The following is a 21,679-nucleotide window of genomic DNA, read 5'->3' as shown; positions in this document are numbered from 1 at the left end:
ATGAAATACAAGAAAAATGTAGGATATGGGTAAAAATCTGCTAAAGCCGATATGATTCTGATATCATTGTGCATCTGAAGTAGTTATGCTAAGGAGTCCAAACATGCTTGGCAAAAAACGCTATAATGTGAATTGTAAAGTCGTTAATGCGTTCTTCAGTCTGAATGAAAGGATAATTGTTTATTAGTTTGTTAGATCACAGTGAGTGTCCTTTGAGGCCAGTGAAGATGTTAATCATTTTGTTACAACACATAGTATTTCATTTATCCGCAGTTTAGTAGTGCATTTATCAGTGGCAGTTTGCTTTAAGAGCTATAACTGACATAGAGTGACCATAATGAGCTGGTGGTTCTTACTGTGGTTTCATATTCCTAATTTTGTATTTTCATAACTGCTACTAGTGTGTTTATCAGATAGAACAACAGAGTGGTGCTTCTGACCTCAGCCCTCCAGGGAAATTATTAGAAAGGCTGAGCATCGCCAGGGAGCACAGTGGGAAGGATTATTTGTTTTAGCCGTCCATGAATCCACAAGAGGCTTTTCGGAAGCAAACAAACATCTATTGACAGATGCATTCATCTATATTATTGACTGCTGCTGGTCATGAACGATCATCTATTAAGATGTGGGTCAGACCAAACAAGCCATTTGAAGACAAACAGACTTTGGGAGGGGAGTAACAGAAGGGGCTAAGTGTGCAGTATGTGTGATGTTTGTGTGTTTATGGATTTGATGCTTTGATAAGTGCAGGCTTGTCAGTTTGTTTTTTATAATATTTCACATATGAATGGTTCATTTCACATATGAATAATGTATTAGCCATTTCTAACAACACGCTTATTAGTTGTGTGAATCTCTAGGCACCTCACGGTTTTCTTCAATTTTGATTCCAAGAAGTGATTATAAATCAATTCTTGATGCATTACATTATTCTTCTCCTGCATTTGTCATTAACAGGTAGTGTTAGCTTAGTGTAATTTGAACGTAGCCTAAACTCTCTGCACTTCGTAAGTCACTTTTTATTTCATTTAATTCTTTTACATGTCACAAATTGAATGTGTTTACATGCACACCTGTGATACGGTCATTAGCCACGTTTACATGCGGCCTGATAATCCATTAATGTCCATGTATACACCTCAATCAGAATAGGCTGATCCAGTTGAGGCCATTCAGAATACAATCTCTATACGACTGAACGAGGTGGGTAATCCTGTAAATAATCCGTTAAATAGAAGAATAATATCTGTGTAAACGCCTGTATCTGATTACATTCCCTATCAGAAAGTTTAAGTCCGTTCTGATCATGTTCGTCACGTCATAGTGAAAGTTTATACCGTTCAACATGGCGGAGCAGAAACTGGTCTGCAGAGGAGACGAAGTTTATGCTCTGATCTTTAAAAGACGGCGGTGGGACGGACGTCCAGCTTATGTGTCTCAGAACACGACGTCTCCCTCTCGGCCTTCTTTAATAAGGACATGTGAAGGACGTTTTCCTGAGTCTGACATCATTTTAAGGTAATTAAAAACACAAGCACTGCTCACTGCTGCTCATCTCACTCTGACTGGACTCATGTGATGCTCGTTGTCCTGGTAACGTCTACACTAAGCGGTTCTCTATGCATGCGTGTAATTTTGGTTTGGAGTACTTGTTGCTGAGTAGATTGAGAATAAACACCTCAATCTTGATCTATAATCGGAATGTATTCAATCAGATTGGCAAAAATCTTTGCATGTAAAAATAGCCGAGGATTTTGGCAGTTCTCCGATTATTCAAGTCATCATGTAAACAGCATATTCCCAGTTCTTAGATCGGGTTACGGCCGTTATCGTATTTGAAGAAATCCAATTAAGAGAGCTGGTGTTTAGGTCATTATTGGGATTTTTACCCTTACTCTGATTTCTTTCATTTTTCATGTGCACACAGGGTAGAGCTGTACCAGAAACAGCAAGCAGCATTTAACACAGCATGAAATGAAATGAAATGAAATGGCAACAAAACGCCTTTGGTGCGATACTGAAACCAACTACTTGCTTGATGAAATGAAGAATTTAACCATTCTCTTTCTTCTAGATGATGCATATTCATATCTGCTGGTAAAGTGAAGAAGCTGTGGCGTGGAGTTTGATTTTTGTGTTACGTCCTTCTTCTGTGAGCTCATTGGTGGGTTGCAAAGAAAAAATCTGATTATCACCTGACTCACATAGACCCAGATTTTTCCCATTATCGGATTACTGAAGTGCACATTGAATTACTGACAAAATGTGATTTTCTGCATTTATCGGATTATTAAGTGAATATAAATATAAATCCATTGTATATAACTCGTAGCCCTCCCTCTCTTTTGATGAAAATATTTTCCAAAAGGAATTTCCTTTATTTATTATTATAACATTATAACAAACAGTTATCAATTAGTCAATGACAAATGAAACAAGCACAGTTAAACAAGCAAAGCCTGTGATCTAGAAAATACAAAATGCATATTTTTCTCTCAAATACCTTTTTTAACATACTGTGTTGCCACGTGTGCATAGGCGGTTCAGTATAAAAGAAAGAAGTGGTTTACTGGTTTAAGTGGAGTAAACAGGGACCTTTATTCTAAAAGAGTCTGAATATGAAGGTGGTGGTAGAAAAAAAGTGAGTGGTTGTTTTTGATTTTAGCCAAGAGCATTTTTAGGCTATTGATTTGTTGATTGATTAAATTGATGATTGATGGTTTTTGAGCTGTTCTGGAGTTTGGGACAAATGCTTCTGTTATGGAGTTTCCTGGGGAGATCCTGAACGTCACAATACTTCTATTTCAGCAAATTTTTGGCATATATAATTTGCCAGTTTCACTTAATGTAGTGATGTGTAAGCGTGGTATGCTTTGCCTCAGTAAACTCATTCCAGTAGTCAGCTGGATGTGCTTTGTTTGCCCTTCTTGGCCCCCCTTGTGTAGAATTTTAAAGCATGACAAATTTAGCAAAGAACTTTATTTAAATTAGTCTAACAGAAGATTTTGTTGGATTGGAATTTATAATGTAGTCGACTAAATTCTTAACGACAGCAACAGCATTGAAAAACAACAACATTGAGAAACGTTCCATGAAAAGTATTCAATTTCTTGTTTTTTAAACAATAGACACAAAGGTGACTTGCATGCTAGTTGTGCTTGATGCTGAGGAATCTTTTGCACGTGCTCTATTCAAATAAATGAAAGTGTTCCTAATGCTACGTTTGGCTTGGTTCGGAAGTGTGAGATTGGAGCTCGGAACTGTGTAATTTTTGATCTTGGTGTATTCAAACTAGAAACTTGTAAAATATTGTTAACATTGTTAGTTTATTGTTAGTTGTGATATGAGTGATAACTTTAACATTTATGATGTTTTTACTAAACTTTATTTACTAATAGCAAACTTTATGGTCAGTGTTATAGTTTATCCAATGCTACTGTGTCTGTATATTAACGGATCTAAAGCACATATCATTATCATAGCTTAGACGCTGTTTCTTATACGCTTTTTCTGACAAACTAACTTTCTTATACGCTTTTTCTGACAAACTAACATATTGGCACTAGGGTTGGGTAGGGTAATACAGCTGGAAGTAAAAATGGTAACGATCGGCTATTAAAAAGTGATGACATGTCAAATTTCTATTCCAAGCCTGAACCGATAAATAAAAACATTCCACCCATTAATATTTTAGAAGGCTCACTGATTTGTGTGGGAGCTCACCGATAGGTGGGGCAAACAAAAAGGGGGGCAATCAGAACCAGGAAAATCTCAGAGCAACTAAATGTGATAGCAGCTCAGCTACAGGCAAAGAGCTACACTCATCAGAACTGCACATTCCTGTTCGATTTCAACTTTCACTCAATCACCAGCCACTCAACTTAGTGCTCTCCTCTAAACCGGTGCACTATCCCCTAACCAGGTGCACTTTCCCCTAAACAGGTGCACTATCCCCTAAACAGGTGCAAAATCCCCTAAACAGGTGCACTTTCCCCTAAACAGGTGCACTATCCCCTAAACAGGTGCAAAATCCCCTAAACAGGTGCACTTTCCCCTAAACAGGTGCACTATCCCCTAAACAGGTGCACTTCCCCTAAACAGGTGCACTATTCCCTAAACAGGTGCACTTTCCCCAAAAACAGGTGCACTATCCCCTAAACAGGTGTACTATCCCTTAAACAGGTGCACTGTCCTCTAAGTGGGTCATTTTAGCATCATTTAGCTACAACAGAGTCTGTGCCGTGGTGTGGCGCAACACCACAGAACACCTTCGATTTCAGCTTACTGTCGCTCTACTTTTGCTCTCTCAAACATTTTTACCATCTAAATTTGTGTCAAAAGAGCATAAATTCAGGAGATCAATTTAGAATCACCTGTACTGTGATGGGAGGCACTGTTTGGGTCTGTAGCCTGCTTGCTTGCTATCTATCTGTCTGTCTATCTATCTGTCTGTCTGTCTGCCTGTCAAGTCAAGTCAAGTCAAGTCAAGCCAAGCCAGTTTGTTTATATAGCGCTTTTTTACAACAGGTGTTGTCACAAAGCAGCTTTACAGAAAAATCTGGGTCCAAGCCCCCATGAGCGTCGCCAGTGGCGACAGTGGCAAGGAAAAACTCCCTAAGAGCAAGAGGAAGAAACCTTGAGAGGAACCAAGACTCAAAAGGGGAACCCATCCTCCTCTGGTCGACACCAGATAGCAAACAGCGTTAGTATAAAATATTAGAATACGAAACGGGGAAAAACAGGCGGAGCAACGGTTAATTAGATAGTTTGAGTTTGTGCAGCAGCAGCAGCATCAGGAGGGTCAGTTCATGCAGGTGAGGTACAGATCAGCCAACAGAGATGGAGCTCTGGTGACTCTAGCAGCTCTGGTGGCTCACGTGGCGACTCAGGCAGACGTCGCTCAGGAGCTCAAATAAAAGGAGGGAGGGAGAGAGAGAGAGAGAGAAACTGATTAACAGGACAGGTCCGTTTATGGAGAGATATTAGTGGCTTAATAGTGCAATAGTGTCTGTCTGCCTGTCTGTCTGTCTCATTCATCCATCCATCCATCTCATATCTTTCAAAAGAGAACGCATCTGAAAACAAACTATTTTTCAACCACTATGTATGATTACCTATATTAACAGTTCAATGATTTCTTTGCTCAAACACAGTTAAGTAGTGGCTGTTTTAGAGCAGGGAAATGGCCAATACCTTGCAGTAGGTGTGGGTGATATAACAACATGATACTGGTAATATAGTAAACTGCATCACAGTAAGCTTTTCTAAGTGTGTTGTGGATATGAGCAGGACTTAAAGAACACTGATCAGCTGCAAGCTTCAGAATTAAACAGGGCTTTTTCCTTGTCGTCAGGTGATCATGAGTTCAGATCCTTCTTGTAGTATAACTGGTCTCGTTTAATTTTCATGGCCTTTTTAAATGTGGCTGTACTGGTTTCCTGCTGCATTGTGTCTAGAGCTGCAACAATTAATTGATTAATTTAATTGATTGTTAAATTAATTGCCAACTATTTTGTTAATTGATTAATCAGTTTGAATATCTTTTTAAGATAAAAAGTAAGAATTCTCTGATTCCTGCTTCTTACACTTGAATATTTTCTGGTTTCTTTACTCCTCTGGGACACCAAACTGAATATCTTTGGGGTATGGACAAGAAAAGACATTAGAGGACATCATCTTGGGCTTTGGGAAACAATGATCAACATTTTTCATCATTTTCTGACTGTTTATAGACCAAACAACTAATCGCTTAATCAGGAAATTAATCAACAGATTAATCGACAATGAAAATAATCGCTAGTTGCAGCCCTAATTGTGTCTGTTCCAATCTATCAAATCCCAAACTAAATATTGTCATACGCAGTGTTCGAGTGGTCAGAATTCAGAGGGGATGGTGAGGTTAACCCAACATCCAGGGGTCTCAGTTTGTTCTTTAATCAGCATTTTATCCCCCTTAACAAAACTCTCCGTTGCAATTACGAACAACCTGTAGAAAATCAGGCATGATGTAAACATCCTCCATACCATTAGCAACATTGCAGCAAGTCTAATTGTGGAGAATTCTGGCAGTGCTGACTTTTCATATTACCTTTTATTGTAACAATGTTAAGATGAATGTTTTTTTTAAGATTTAAAAGATTTTAAGCTCCAATTTTTAGATTTATTAACTTAAAAAATCTCTCATTAGTTAATGCAGATTATCATACCTGTCTTGCTGTTACTACCATTCCCTATAGTGGACAGGGTTGCCAGGTTGAGCAAAAATCCAGTCCACTGGTTTGCTCAAAAGCCAGCCCGCCAGTAGCTGAGGATGATTCCATGAACGTGGGAAGCTGATCGGAGCTTGTTTTTTGACGTGAAGAGCTCCCATAGTGTATAAATCACACATATGGATGTAATGAAAATATTGATTAATAGACAGCTAAAGTGATATAGCAGTCCAAAGAGGAAGGCAAGTGGGGATGGTCTTTACAAGTGGGATGGCCTTTGTTATTTTTCTTTGACCAGGGGGATGGCATCCCCTCACATCCCCCCTCAAATCAAGCCCTGTTGATACTCATGTCTTCACATAACTTGATATTATATTTGTGCTATTTTTCCACTCCTGCCTGCCAGCTGCACAATAAGCAGTAGTGTTTCGTACTAACCAAAACCTATTTTGTGTTGGGAAGAGATCGTTGTGTCTTTTGAGGAAATAGATTTTTCTCATCACAGCAGGCCATAAATAGCAAGACCCTTTCCTCTCATCTTTATCTTCCGCCGGTGGGGGGGGGGAGAAATGCTGGCTCTAAATCTCCCACTGCTTTCTCATGATTTTCAAAAATCCTACCTGACTCTGGTGTGTCACTGTACTTCTGTACTTCATGAAGACTGTCTGCATGTAAAAGTTCACTTTGTTCACTCTGAGTTTAATCCAGTTTGAACCAGATCAAACTTTTAACACATAGTGAAGAAACAGAACATTCATTGTTGACATTCAATATAAAAGATACATGATGAGAGAAATATTGTGTCTGTTTATAGCTTCAGTGTTTGGATTCAATTATTTATGAAATCTTTTTCCTTACTTCTTTTGTACAACTTGCCTTAGGGCTGTTATGCACAGTGTGGTACACAGTATGTTGACATATTCAAATAGAATATATATTGAAGGGGCAGCACGGTGGCGCAGTGGGTAGCGCTGTTGCCTCACAGCGAGAATGGCCTGGGTTCGATTCCTGGCTGGGTGTCTGGGGTCCTTTCTGTGTGGAGTTTGCCTGTTCTCCCCGTGTCTGTGTGGGTTTCCTCTGGGTACTCCGGTTTCCTCCCACAGTCCAAAAACATGCAGTCAGGCCAATTTGACATGGTTTATTGCCCCTAGGAGTGAATGTGTGTGAGTGTGTATGTCTGTCTGTCTGCCCTGCGATGGACTGGCGACCTGTCCAGGGTGTATCCTGCCTTCCACCCAATGACAGCTGGGATAGACTCCAGCTCCCCACCGCGACCCAGAAGGATAAGCGGTTTAGATGATGTATGTATGTATATTTTTGAATATATTTTTAATATGTTGGCAATATACAGTACTGTGCAAAAATCAGAGACCGCCCTTCATTTATTTCATTTCTAGTCAAAATGGCCATGAGGTACAAGTTATTCATTTTTCAGCATCATGATAAAAAGCAGAAAACATATATTTAATAGAAAATTATTCAAGCATCTCAACATCTAAATATAAAATCACAGTTGTTGTCCAGAGTGTCCACTCCTTACCTTTATTACAGCTTCTATTCTTTTCAGGAGACTCACTTTCAGTTTATGAAGAAATCCAAGTATATTTTTACCATGTCCAGAGTTCAGTCTTAGAAGTTGGCGGGATTTTCTGCTTTTAATGATCCAAATAATTACAAATGCATTCCGTGATGCTCAGGTCTGGACTCTGGGGTGGTCAGTCCATTGTTCTGAGAACACCGACAGCTTCCTTGCTTAAGATTTTATTCTTGTTTGTCTATTTTCCTTTTCTCAGTGAGGTTCTTCTTGACAGCTACACATCCTTTCAGACCCATAGTGCTGAGTCGTCTTCTCACAGTGGAAGGATGGACAGAAACACCTGTGGATGTTTTCAGATCTGAAGCAGCTTGATTTTCTCCTCTCTCTCAAAGATGAAAGCTTTGTGGTCTACCACGATTTTTAGGAGTTACATTTTCTCGATATCTTTACATCTCTACTCCACTTCTTATTAGTGTGGATTACTCAGGTTCAAAGCTTTTCATTGAGTGAAAGCACTATAAACAGTCTTAAATCGACAGACAGTGCAAACTCCTGACAGCTTTACCAATGACTGCCCACGTCTGCAAATCAACTTAAAGGAGGCCTTTCCACTGCATCTACAAGAACTGTCCCAAAATGTGACACTAGTGTTTAACCCTTGTATGGTGTTCAGGTCTGTGGGACCCATTTTCAATGTTAACTAAAAGAAATGATGTTATTTTATTATTTCAACCTCAGATTCTTGGCCTTTGCTTATTTTCTGTGAAGAACATATAAAATAACCCATTTTCAGTGTCTTCACTCTGTTCACCCCCCACACATTTATATTACACATGTGGAGCTGGGTGAACCTGCGGGGAATAAAAGTGTGGAGGTGCTGTGTCCTTCACTCTGTTCTCCTCCTACATGGCCTGCTGTTAGTGTGTGTGTGTGTCTGTGTGTGTATGTGTGTGTGTGTGTGTGTGTGTGTGTGTGTGTGAGGGTGGACAACATGGACAGGCTGCTGACTGGCTACAGCTGCTAAAGGAGAACCCTACACTGGACACTCGTGATATTTTAAACTGGTATTTTTACATTAATAGTTATGGCTGTATTGATTTAAACAACCAATAATGTGGTGGGTCCACCAGACCACTGAGTAACACACACATCAACACCACACAAGGGTTAATTACATGCTGGAATCCATAAACAAAAAAATGAACTATGATAAACGTGCGAATGTGGACTTTATTTATATAAACATGAGCAAATGCTAGACACAGGATAGACTGTTCTGTGGGATTGCTCTAAATGAATAAACAGTAAAAAGTAAAACAGTCTGAGATTTATTAGATACATTTATTGCACTGACTTTCTTCTTTCTTTTGGAGAAGTGCTTTCTTTTGCACTCTTCTGTGAGAGCAACAGTGTAAACCAAAGATCTGTCCTACGGGATGATATAAAATCAGGAAGAAAACGACTTTAATACACACATATGCATAATGTTACTTAACAACAATGGGTTTCACTAAGTGGTTAAGCAGACTTTAACCACAGCGTCAATTTGGATTTATATGTAATTTTAGAGTCAAACTCTTCAAACTCCAAACCTCTTTAAAATGCCAAGCTCCTAACAGGAGTTCATGGAGAGTCCATCTTTCTTCTTCAGTCTTTGTGTTTTTGTGTCAGGGTAGATAACTTTAGCCACGGTCCCATGACCTCCATTAGGAAGTGTCTTGTTTTTGTCTGTGAGTTGCTGATGCTCATCACTTTGCCACGATTGAATCCAAGTCCAGAAAACAAAATGTTTATAGAGAAAGTGTGTAACTGATTCACGTCTATAGAAAGGGGTCACTTCTGGAGTAATGTTGTTCACAGTGGACAGCCCATCATGGGCACAGCAAGGAATAAGCATATTCATACACCAAAAAATGTCCCATCAGATCAACCTAAAAAATGACTTTATGTAGTAACAAGCAATTGAACTAGTTATATTAATTAAACAAATCGTTCATTTAAAGTATATTTAGGTTGAATACATTCTTATCATATGAAGTCATTTTTTAGGTTGAACTGATGAGCCATTTTTTACAGTATGTTAGCAAAAGAGGACATACGGTATAATGTGGATGAGAACATGTGGTCAGTTGATGCGGACCATGTACAGTGAGTATTTACAGTGTCTGTGACTTGTTTGATTTGTTAGATAAAGTACAGATTTTATTGTTGTTTCTATTACATATTTTGTTCCCAAACAAGAACAGATATCATTCTGTTCTGTAATGTTTTTTGTGATGTAACCTAATGTTTTTTATTCACTGTGAAAATGGTTTGCAATTTAACTGGTTCAACTCAAATACTTTCAATGAAACAATGCAAAGTGAAATTTTCATGTAGATGAAAGATGAACAAAATCAATATTTTGCATCAATTCAAACCTCGAAAATGCTTTAAATCTACTTCTGCCTGTTCCACTTTTTACAGTACTGTTAAGACAATCAGCCAAAGAATAATAAACGAATTACAATACGAAACAAAACTACTGAGCAAATAACTTTATACAGCTTCATAGAATCATATAAAATAGTGGATCTACCTTAAAGCTATCAGTTTGTATTGTTTTTAGGTGACTGTACTGTGATTTACAACGTATCCGTGTGTTAAAAACACTAGTGTTTGATATGTTGGGATGTTTCTGCAGTGTTTTTATAGCTGTAGAGCATTTAAGGTATAAAATGAACTGTTCTGCTGAGCTACATATACAAAGGGGTTTCAAGAGTTTTAAAAAAGTGACCATGGCACTGAAAAATGCTTCTTAGCGATTATAAAAAAAAGTAATAATAGCACTGGGATATGGTTCCAGAAACATTTCCAGTCAAAAATGCCACAAATTAGCACTATTTAAACAACATTACAGTGGTTGCTGACTTTCATGTTGGTCAAGATATATCTTCAATTTGGGCACCACAAAGACACATTTGCTTTGTACATTTAAAGACGTGATTTTCACAGTTCAGCAGTTTCTGTTCAGCGGTTTTGGTCAAACGCCAGTTAGCATTTTCCAAATGATGTCATGATTTCTTTCATTCGATACATTCAGGAACCAAAAACACACTTATATTCCACATTTAAGTTGTGTTCTGAGAGAACATTCAACTCAGATTAGAGACTTTTATCTCCAGTTCTGGAGACCCACAGTCTTACAGCTATCATAGCCTTATAACTGTAGTAACTGTCTTCCGATCATCATGGAGAGATGAGTGAAAGAGAACGGCTTTCTCAAATTACAGAAATTGCTTGTCAGATGTAGAGGAGAACATGCTAAAAGCTACAGTTGGCGAGCTCTGTCTATGTACCCTGTTAGAAATAAAGGTTCTCTGCAGGTACATTTTTTGTTCATCAAGGTGCAAACAATGTAAATGATCCCTCAAAGGTACAACAGTGGTTTTAAGGTCTGATTGTGAACCTTAAATAAGTTTTTCCAGGTGAAAAGTTCGTATTTGTACCTTTTCATAACCGAATGTTTTAAACAGAACAGTAAAATAAAAGCCTGGAGGCGAGACGGGGTGTGTGGAGTCAGTACAGCTTAGAACATATCATTTCAGTGGATTATGGTTCAGTTATGTTCCCTGACTAAAGGTACTGAGATGGAGCCTTGAGGGAACCACCACAGTGACAAGAGGGGAACCAAGCCAGTGACAGTTTAGTACCTTTGAGTGTAGACATCTCAGTTTGGCTTTTTTTCCCTGGTGGAAAAACTTGTCTTTAGTTTCCATTCTGTGTTGAATAAAGATAGAATAACTGTTTATGATTTTGTTCAATGACCAAAGTAAGAGTCACACTAAAGCTAGCGTGGTTGTTTTTTTTATTAGCCTGTAGATCAGTGGCTGGGCTTGCATTGGTTGACACTACAGTGATTCCCAATGCTTATATGATGTATTTGCAAAATGCATGCTGGGTACTGTAGTGAGAGAGTAATGATGTATGAAAACATGAAAGCAATGAAGCTGAAAGAGATACAGAATACAGCATAACACAATAATAAATACTGCACTGGCCTGCACAGTTTCAACTATCCTCAGGTTTTAGTCACGTGATTTCTCTGTTGTGGCCGCCATATTTGAGACCGAATTTCTGGCTTCGCTGCTTCTCACAAACATAACCAGAGGTGAAAGATGGCTAAAATTACTCTTCTTACTTTGGAAGAGAAAAAACGTTTCCTCGACAAAGTCGAGATCTTTATACAGTTTCCCCTGAACTCCTGGTCCCACTTAAACTGGTGGAAAGCTACCAAATTTGTGTTTTCCTGACATTTATATTTATCTCATACTCAGCCCTCTCTCTATTCTGGAGGGTCTCTCAAAGCATTTTAAAGCACAGAAGCCCACCGGCTCTTCACGTCAGGGTGGGTAAAGGATCCCATGGTGTTGCATAAAGAGAAGAAAGAACTCTGTGATCATAGGAGGGTAACGACATCAGCTAATTAACACAGATGTGATCAATGCTGGCCTTTAGATAACTTTAGCTGATGTTAACAGCCGAGAGATGAACAGTCGTCCCCCTAACGGAGCTGCAGACAGACGGTATAACTTTACTCTCTGTTTCTGATTTAAATGACGTTTGAATGGAGAAACATAAACGTTAAATATCAGACTGAATGTCGTGGGTCTGAAAACGACGTCGTGTTTCGACAGACGTGATTCTGTAAGTTTGCTAGTGCAGTTAGTTCAGAGTTCAGCTCCAGTCCTGAAACCCCTGCACTGCATACCTGTGGTTTCCCTGATATTATCAGCTAATTAATCCCTTCTTGAGCTGAACGAGGTGAACAGCAGAGAGAAACACTAAACTATACAGTGCAGCGGCTCCAAGCCTGGAGTGAAAACATTGAATTAAAGGTCTCTGTGTCTCTCGGCTTCTGTCGCGTCTTACAGGTGAATCGTTCACAAAACACAGCAAACTGAAGGATTCGTGCAGCTCAGTCACTCCCCGATTCAGTCCTCAAAATAGCAGCGACTATACAGCGTGACGTCACGTGAAATGCAAGAATTCCCCATCCAGAACACCTCATTCACATCTCTGACTAATTTGCAAGCCTTTCGAGAGTTGAAATAGATGAGATATGGAAGGATTACAGTGCAGTGACCTTTTCCTCGTCCTTTTTTAATCCTATCTTGGGAGAGGTCTGAATTCATTAGGGCCAACATTCCAAACTCAATGTTTGGAATGGTCCAACATCATCTGGCTGATCTGTTCCTCATTGGGTCTTAGAAGAAAGTGGTGTTTATAAAAGAACGGAGTTTGTGTTGTGATGCAGAATCATCTGTCAATTAAACATCTCTTGAGCTGCATTAGTGACAGTTGAGTTACACTGAAGAATACCTGAGAAAAAACCCAGTTGCTGTCGGTGTTGCATCAGTGATTTTTTTGATGCTGTCCTTGAATTTCAATGTGCAACAAACAGTGAAATATTCATTGCTTGGCGTCTAGATGGTTATTATTTGAGATGTTGCACTAATCCTTGTGCTCTTTTTAATGGCAGGTTCTTGATTGCTTTGCCTGACGGCTTAGCTTCTGGCAGTAGCTGTTCTCAATAAAATATTATTGAGGTCACTGCCAACAGATGGCTTCACATGCATGAGTGCGAGTGATTTAGAAAATGGCTGAGGGAAAGAGCTCGAGATCCTGCAGAGCATCTACACCAGTGCCAACTATTTTTAATGAATGGATGGTTGAATACGGGCCTGTTTTGTTGGTGTGTTGTTGCTTTGTAGTTTTCTCGACCATCTGAAATGACTAAATGATAAAGTGGAGCCATTAATGAAGCCTTCAGTTTCACAAAGTTGCATAAGATTTTATGCATCATCCACAATACTTGCACCCTCAGACTGTTCCATGATATTGTTCAGCAGTGTTCATATCATAACCTCTTTGCTCGAACCTGATACTTTAGCTTTTGTGAGACAATGTGATCAATTTGGGCGGCACGGTGGCGCAGTGGGTAGCGCTGTCGCCTCACAGCAAGAAGGGCCTGGGTTCGATTCCTGGCCGGGCGACCAGGGTCCTTTCTGTGTGGAGTTTGCATGTTCTCCCCGTGTCTGCATGGGTTTCCTCCGGGTACTCTGGTTTCCTCCCACAGTCCAAAGACATGCAGTCAGGCCAACTGGACATGCTAAATTGCCCCTAGGTGTGAATGTGTATGTCTGTCTGTCTGCCCTGCGATGGACTGGCGACCTGTCCATTGGCCTTCCGCCCAATGACAGCTGGGATAGGCTCCAGCACCCCACCGCGACCCAGAAGGATAAGCGGTTTAGATGATGTATGTATGTGTATGTGATCAATTTTCGATACGTAAGTATCACAAAGTGAAGCATAATACAATCGAGTGGGAATCAGAATCGGTCAAGCTGTAAAAACAAGCGCAAACAGCCAGTTTATTAATATTTTTTATTTTAGTAGATCTGTGTTGCGGTTTTATGATGTAAATACCTTGAGCCAAATAAGTGCTGCTATACCTTCACCAAAATGTTGTAGCGTCATTATGAATGACTCATTGCGCTAAATATGCAATAACTTCTTATTTTTGATGTAGCAACTGACTTTTCATTTCAGAATTCAACCCTTGTGTGGTGTTCAGGTCTCTGGGACCCATTTTCAGTGTTTATCAAAAGAAAAAAATGATGTGATTTATTATTATTTCAACCTCAGACTCTTGGCCTTTGCTCAGTTTCAGTGTCTTCACTCTGTTCACCCCCCACACATTTATATTACACATGTGGTGTTGGGTGAACCTGCGGGGAGTAAAAGTGTGGAGGTGCTATGTCCTTCACTCTGTTCTCCTCCTACATGGCCTGCTGTTAGTGTGTGTGTGTGTGTGTGTGAGGGTGGACAACATGGACAGGCTGCTGACTGGCTACAGCTGCTAAAGGAGAACCCTACACTGGACACTCGTGATATTTTAAACTGGTATTTTTACATAAATTGTTATGGCTGTGTTGATTTTAAAAACAATAATGCGGTGGGTCCACCAGATCACTGAGTACCAACAACAACCACACAAGGGTTAAATTGGCGGTTTGGCCTGTTAAATAATATTGCATGGGGGTTTTTCTGCAACTACTGGCACTTTTGGCTGTCCAGAGTTTCAGAACACCACAGCATGTCCTGTGCTGTGGTGAGATGTTGTGGTAAAAACCTTTGTACTGTTTTTCAGTACAAATGGCAAAAACAGCATGTTCTGTTACATTAGCCTTGGCAGACAACTTCTAGCATATTTGATTTAACATGAATTTTTGTTACAAAAGACTTAGAATAAACACTCAATAAAGCCTACATTCAGGACATGCAGAAAAAGAGGAAAGATGATGTTTACTTTGCTTTTCTGTAAATCCAGATACACCTCTATCAGGTTTCCCACACTCTTGTCCTTGTAGACTTGTTTGGCTTTGAAAAATAGCTTTACCTTAGGTCATTTGGTCAGTGTCTATTCAAGGACATATAAATGACCTTAATGACTGATCAACAACTGTATTTATTTCATAATTTTGTGCTTTAACATGTACACAGTGCAGTTACAATTGAAATTAATTATGTAATCCAGTAATGTATTTTATGCATTTGAAGATTGAATCAAGTTTGGAACATGAATAAAACTGATATTTTGACCCAAAATATGCACCATTATATCATTTGGTAATCGGGTTGTAGAACGTTCTGTGAATGTGTTTCACGTGTTTATTTACTTTGGGTTAAAAATAAAAGGCTTACAAAAAAAAACACACAAACAAAAAAGGCATTGAACAGTTCGGCAGTAAAAAAATCTGAATCGGCCATTAAAAAAATCATGATCAGAGCATCACAACAAACAAGTCATTTTATTAGGAGGCAGCATAGGGGATTTTTTTCTCTCTTACTTTTGCGGTTCTCTCAGTGGAAACCACTCCAACTATTCCAAACTATGTTTATAGAATAAGGTCTACCTATACTCAACTCACAGAGTGCATTGATAAAGAATATTTCTGTATTCTGATGAAGAAAAATGATGACTGTAATCATGTCGCTGCATAACTTACTAACAAAACTAGAGCTGGGAGGCCGGAGGAGTTCTGGAGTGAGCTGTTGTTTAGTGCTGATCATTTGCAGACTTTGGTGCTCAAACAGTCCAATTGCAATTAATTATAATGTCCATTCTGAACGATGTATTTGTCAGATCTCCACAGTGCACAGTCACAGGTTTGCACTGCAAAGTTAGTTACTGGGCTGCCTTAAAATTTTGAGTTAATTGAACTTCTGATTGTAAGTTAACAGATAAAGAATCTGCATCTTAAGTTCTGTTGACTATTTGAAATATAATAAACTAAAAAATTTAGTCAGTCTGGTAACTTTTTTGAATTTCACCAACACTCCTACTGACCCTCAAAACCCTCAACATGTTGACAGTGGAGCTCTGAACCACTTTTTAATCTCTGAAACATTTTAAACTTTCAACTGTTTGTTCCACAGGAAGCTGACCACACTCCAGATCCCTTATGGAGAACGAGACTTCAGTGCACACAGGCTACATCCCCCCTTATCTCCTCCGCGGGGACCCTTTCGCCTCCAAGCTGTCCAAAGAAGGAGACATAGTGGCAGCCTTGTACATCCTCATCATTGGTAAGTGTCCAGGGTGAAGTCCATTTACTCCAGCTGGTTCAAATGACTTTCCAGATTGGTCTTTTTAGTTGTTTCTGAAAAGAAGCTGAAAGCAGCCGAGCATTACGTCGCTCTCGTAAAGAAAACCTCATACTTTAGAACAGGTGACCGTTTCTTTTGGTCCTTTCTTTTGGTCCATTGTTCACACACTGAAAACAACAGCTGGCATTTTCAAACGATGATGCTGATGTGTGAAAATTGTTGATATATCAGTGATGCAAATTCATTTTGCTTTGCATGTGGCTGAAAGGTAAATGGGTTTTTACCAAACAAACCAAATTAGAATCAATATTCCTCTCAAAACAGTTTTCTTTTTGTCGCATATCAACAACAAGAAAAGCAGTGCTGCTGCGTTTACCGTCTGCTTTGATATTCCACGTAAGCATCTTTTCAGCACTCCCAGAGGCTGTGTTAGTGTATTCATTCTCAGGGCGGCAGAACACACTGTGGTTGTTTACTGATTGAGAGTGCAGTCGGAATATCAATGTAGTAAATTCTGAATACGTTGAGACGTGCAGTGAATGTACGGAGCTAGAATACAATGTGCAAAGTAGTTTTACTGATTTCACAATGAAGGGACAATTTGGGACTTTCTCTCTGTGGTGATGGCAGCAGACTAAATGATGTTATAAGTCAACAGCCAGCAAGTTTATATATAGATACACCACTCAGGCATAACATTATGACCACCTCCTTGTTTCTACGCTCATTGTCCATTTTATCAGCTCCACTTACTATATAGGTGCACTTTGTAGTTCTACAGTTACAGACTGTAGTCCATCTGTTTCTCTGCATACTTTGTTAGCCCCCTTTTACCCTGTTCTTCAGTGGTCAGGACTCCCATGGACCCTCTCAGAGCAGGTACTATTTGGGTGGTGGATCATTCTCAGCACTGCAGTAACACTGACGTGGTGGTGGTGTGTTAGTGTGTGTTGTGTTGGTCTGAGTGGATCAGACACAGCAGTGCTGGTTGTGTCCTGGCGTGTACCAGAGTTATGCTCAATATGAGGTAAATTAATTAGCTAATTAGCTAAAATTAGCAGTTTTGGAGGTGTTATTTTTGTATTGGTAGTGACAAAATAAGATGTTCAGTCATTTATTTTAATAAAATAAACATAGTTAAGGTATAGGTTTAGTCAAAGCAAAATTATTTTAGTCTGAAGTCCAAGCTTATCCTTCTGGGTCGCGGTGGGGTGCTGGAGTCTATCCCAGCTGTCATTGGGCGGAAGGCAGGATACACCCTGGACAGGTCGCCAGTCCATTGCAGGGCAGACAGACAGACATACACACTCACACCTAGGGGCAATTTAGCATGTCCAATCAGCCTGACTGCATGTTTTTGGACTGTGGGAGGAAACCGGAGTACCCGGAGGAAACCCACGCAGACACGGGGAGAACAGGCAAACTCCACACAGAAAGGACCCTGGTCACCCGGCCGGGAATCGTACCCAGGCCCTTCTTGTTGTGAGGCGGCAACGCTACCCACTGCGCCACCGTGCCGCCCTATATATGTATATGCACGTGTGTGTTAAAAGAAAATATATGTAAGAATTTCATCACCTCCAGTCAAATTTCTTTTCTAAGTGTAAGTAAGTTAACATCTTTTATGGGTAACAAACTTAAATATGCCATTTTTTGCATAACTATCACTGTGAAGCAGTTCACCATTTGAAATTATAGTTCGGGAGGTTTAATGATGTGCTACTGCTTAAGTTTCCACTTTAAAGACCAAAAGGCAGTGCAATAGTCAGATATCTGTCAAAGTTTTTCATTAAGTCACATATATTACCACCTGAATTGAAGTGGTTAGATCTGTTGGACTGCATCATTTCAAGTTCACCAGGTGAGCTGCTTTTCGCTGTGTTAGTACAGAGTGATTCAAAAAGATTCATCCAATTTCGAAGCACCATATTTTTACAACCGTGAGGCGCCTAGGAACCAATCACATACTAATTGAAAGAGGGGGTCGTAGAGTTTCTGACTGTCAGTGGAAGATGGCTCCCTTCAGTCTGAGAGGAGATGGAGACCCCTGAGCAGAAAGCGTTCTGCGTTCTCCACTTCAATAATAGTGAATCCGTCATAACTGTGCAGTGTGATTTTCATCATCAGTGAAGCTCCAACAGCTCAGAGCGTTCGTCGTTGGTTCCACAACACTGGATGATCTCCGAAATCGCACTGAAAGAGCCGTGAGTGCAGCAACACCCGACATGCTCAATCCGGTATGGGATGAGTTTGACTATGGTGTTGATGTTGTCTGTACCGCTGGAGGAGGTTCATACTGAGACCTTGTACAATTACATAATAAACTTTATGCTCATTTAAACCATTTACAGTTTACTGCATTGATCTGTAATGATTTACAAGTGAAATAAATCATTTTGAAATTGGATTAATCTTTTTGAATCACCCTGTATGTTTAATTATTTCTTCTACCACAAATTTAGATGTTACGTTATATAGCTTGTTACTTCTTAAAGAACATGATGGAATATTAGTGGAATGTTCTGTCAAAGATGATTAAATTTGACTGAATAATAGGGCTAAATAACTGTCAATGTTCATGGACTTAATCCATGTGTCTGATTGGTATTCTGACAAATATGTATCATTCTCACAAACCAATACCTGTGTTCTGATATTCTCAGCGATTGTATCAAATTTATCTATCATAGTCTATCATTTGCACAAGATCATTTCCAGTTCTTTTTCAACATGGCTGCAGGGTTTTAAATGATTCATAGGAATGGCAGCTAAACTGTGCCCCTTTGTGGAATGGAAATACTCAGGGAAAAGTGATGCTGTAATCCTGCTCGGCACACAGAGCTGAGATTGCCTATTATTAGCCATGTATTCAGTAATTATTAGGGGCTAGTGAGTGCTCATAGGGGTTTTGACGTGATGTGTTATTATGTCAGCTCCTGCTCCTGCTGGCACATTTTCACCACATATGAATATTTTTCCTTTTTTTTTTGCATCACAATTTTCATCCTTGGACCCTGGAAAAAGGACTCAAATAATAGAATGGAAAGTTTTCTTTTAATAAAACCATTTTAGACAGAACAGAGCAGGATGTAGGTAAATCTTCATATGTGTAAGCATGCAGTGGCTTCTTTTGGCCTGGCTACAATTGTGCTAAATGTCGTTTCATGTACGTATTTCCATATGAGTCCATATGCCTATGACTTACCACCAAAAATACATCAGCAATAAATCCAACGGTGTAAAAATAATGTTCCTTAGAAAGAGATTGCAAGAATTTTTGGTCTTCATAATATCATCAACTGATGTAGAGAACTTGGAACAATATCTGTGCATAAAAAGAAAAAGCCAAAAACCACAATCAAATGACTTTTGACTCCTCAGACAGCGTTGCATTAGAAACCCACAGGTTCTGTAATGGAAAACAATGTCAATAAACACAGCTTGTTGCTGCATCCAAAAATTGAAGTTAAGACTGTACTATGCACTGCAGAAGCCATATATCAACAGCATCCAGAAACAACTTCTCTGGCTCATCATAAATGGACTGATACACAGTAGAAACGTGTATTGTGATCGGATGAGTCAACCTCTCAGATCATTTATGGAAGTAAATGATGTTGTGTTCTCCAGGCCAGAGAAGAGAAGGACCATCCAGATTATTACCAGTGTAAAGTTAACAAGCTTGCATCAGTCGGGGGGGTTTGGCTGTATTAGTGAGTAACACATCTGTGAAAGCACCATAAATGCTGAACACATTTTGGGTGCAACATATGCTGCCTTCTAGATGACGTCTTTTTCAGGAACATCCAAGAATTATGTCGGAGAGTGCTTGTGATAGACTGACCTTCCTGCAGTCCAGAACTGTCTCCCATTGAAAATGTGTAAAATACCCATATGGTTGCACAGCTGAAGGCTTGTATAACAAAAGCATGGCAAAAAAAAATCCACTTTCAAAGTTGGATCATTAGGTGTTATTAATCCCAAAATGAGTATTAGGTGCTCTGAAAAAGAAAGGTGATGTGTGGTAAACATGCTCCTGTCCCAACTTTTTTGGTAGAACACAATTTACTAATCAGTGCTTTCTGTTTTATTATCATTTCACATACTGTCCCGACTTTTTGGGAATTAGGTTTTAAAATGCACAAAAATATTAAGCTTGAAGAAATACATGTATTAAAAGCAAGATACAGTGAACGGTAGCTAATATGCAGTTGTTGTTTTTTATATTTGGATTTTTCTATTTGGATGATCAATAAAACCAGACACATCCAACATGGACAGAAGTGTGTTCCCTAAAAAACTCTGGCCTGATAGGTCAGTCAACTCTTATTTTATATTGACAGTGTAGTAACATACAAAAGATTTAAGATCTAAATTAGCATAATCTTTATTATTATTATTATTATTATTTTTTTACATTTGACCCAAATACTTGAGTTTGAACCAATTCCTATTGTAGGTGTGTTTTTTCACACAGGAGAATTTCCTCCTGAAATATATATTTCAGAAATCCCCTTTTTTTGTTTTGCAAAATGTCAGACAACTAGTTGATCCCTTCTTTGTTTTGTATTGGTTTTACATGTTTCTTTGTCACGAACACTCTAAAGGTGACGAATAGCTCCTGTTGCTGGGTGTGGAGCAGCTGCATGTGACAGGCCATCCTCGCTTAAAAAAGATTTTTGCCTGTTAAGAAACATGTGTTGTCTGCAAAGCCCTCAGAATACTACATTTAATATAACAAAACTGCAGTTAATTGGGACGTTATGCACTTTCACACTTAAAGAATTGTAATCAAGTCATATCACTGTGAAATCAAGGTGAGACTTACACACATAATGCTTAGCCACCTTTAGAGGCCTAAATCAGTCCCGCCAAATCACACAGCTTTTTTGTGATTTTTGTGGTCTAAATTGCTCCATTTTCAGTGGCTTTTTCAGTATTTGTGGCCATATTTGAGCTGTGTTTCTCTGGGGAGGGGCAACAAAACTAGAAATGTGTGACGATTATGAGCCTCATATTTCTTTAACTTGTTTTGAATGTAGGCTGGTTAGTTCCTTAAAAAAAGACGAAGGGAGAAACAAACTGAAAATGTACCGCAGAGAAACAAAAACATACAGACTCGAGATTTTAAAATATTTTAACACTGTTTTAAATTCTCGAAGAAGACTTTTTAGTATTTTATTATGAACTGATCTTGTGTAACAACTTAAGCACCATTTTTCTACAGGTAAATATTCAGGAAGGATGAGGAATAGAAGTAAAACAAAGTGCTCTTTTGGTA

General features: G+C 39.1%; 1 protein-coding gene across 1 annotated transcript in view; it reads left to right on the top strand.

The window, feature by feature from the left end:
- The window catches only part of opn5 (opsin 5), a 46,380-nt gene that overhangs the window by 7,556 nt on the left and 17,145 nt on the right, over positions 1-21,679 (top strand). The window contains exon 2 of the mRNA XM_036582641.1: positions 16,228-16,377. Coding sequence (XP_036438534.1) covers positions 16,254-16,377 — 124 coding nt within the window. The 5' untranslated portion in view covers positions 16,228-16,253. The remainder of the gene's footprint in view (positions 1-16,227; positions 16,378-21,679) is intronic.

Source organism: Colossoma macropomum, unplaced genomic scaffold (genome assembly GCF_904425465.1).
Source record: "Colossoma macropomum unplaced genomic scaffold, Colossoma_macropomum, whole genome shotgun sequence".
In the NCBI taxonomy this organism is placed as follows: Eukaryota; Metazoa; Chordata; class Actinopteri; order Characiformes; family Serrasalmidae; genus Colossoma; species Colossoma macropomum.
Note: the sequence above shows the minus strand (reverse complement) of the source record. Positions and strands in the feature narration are given on the sequence as shown.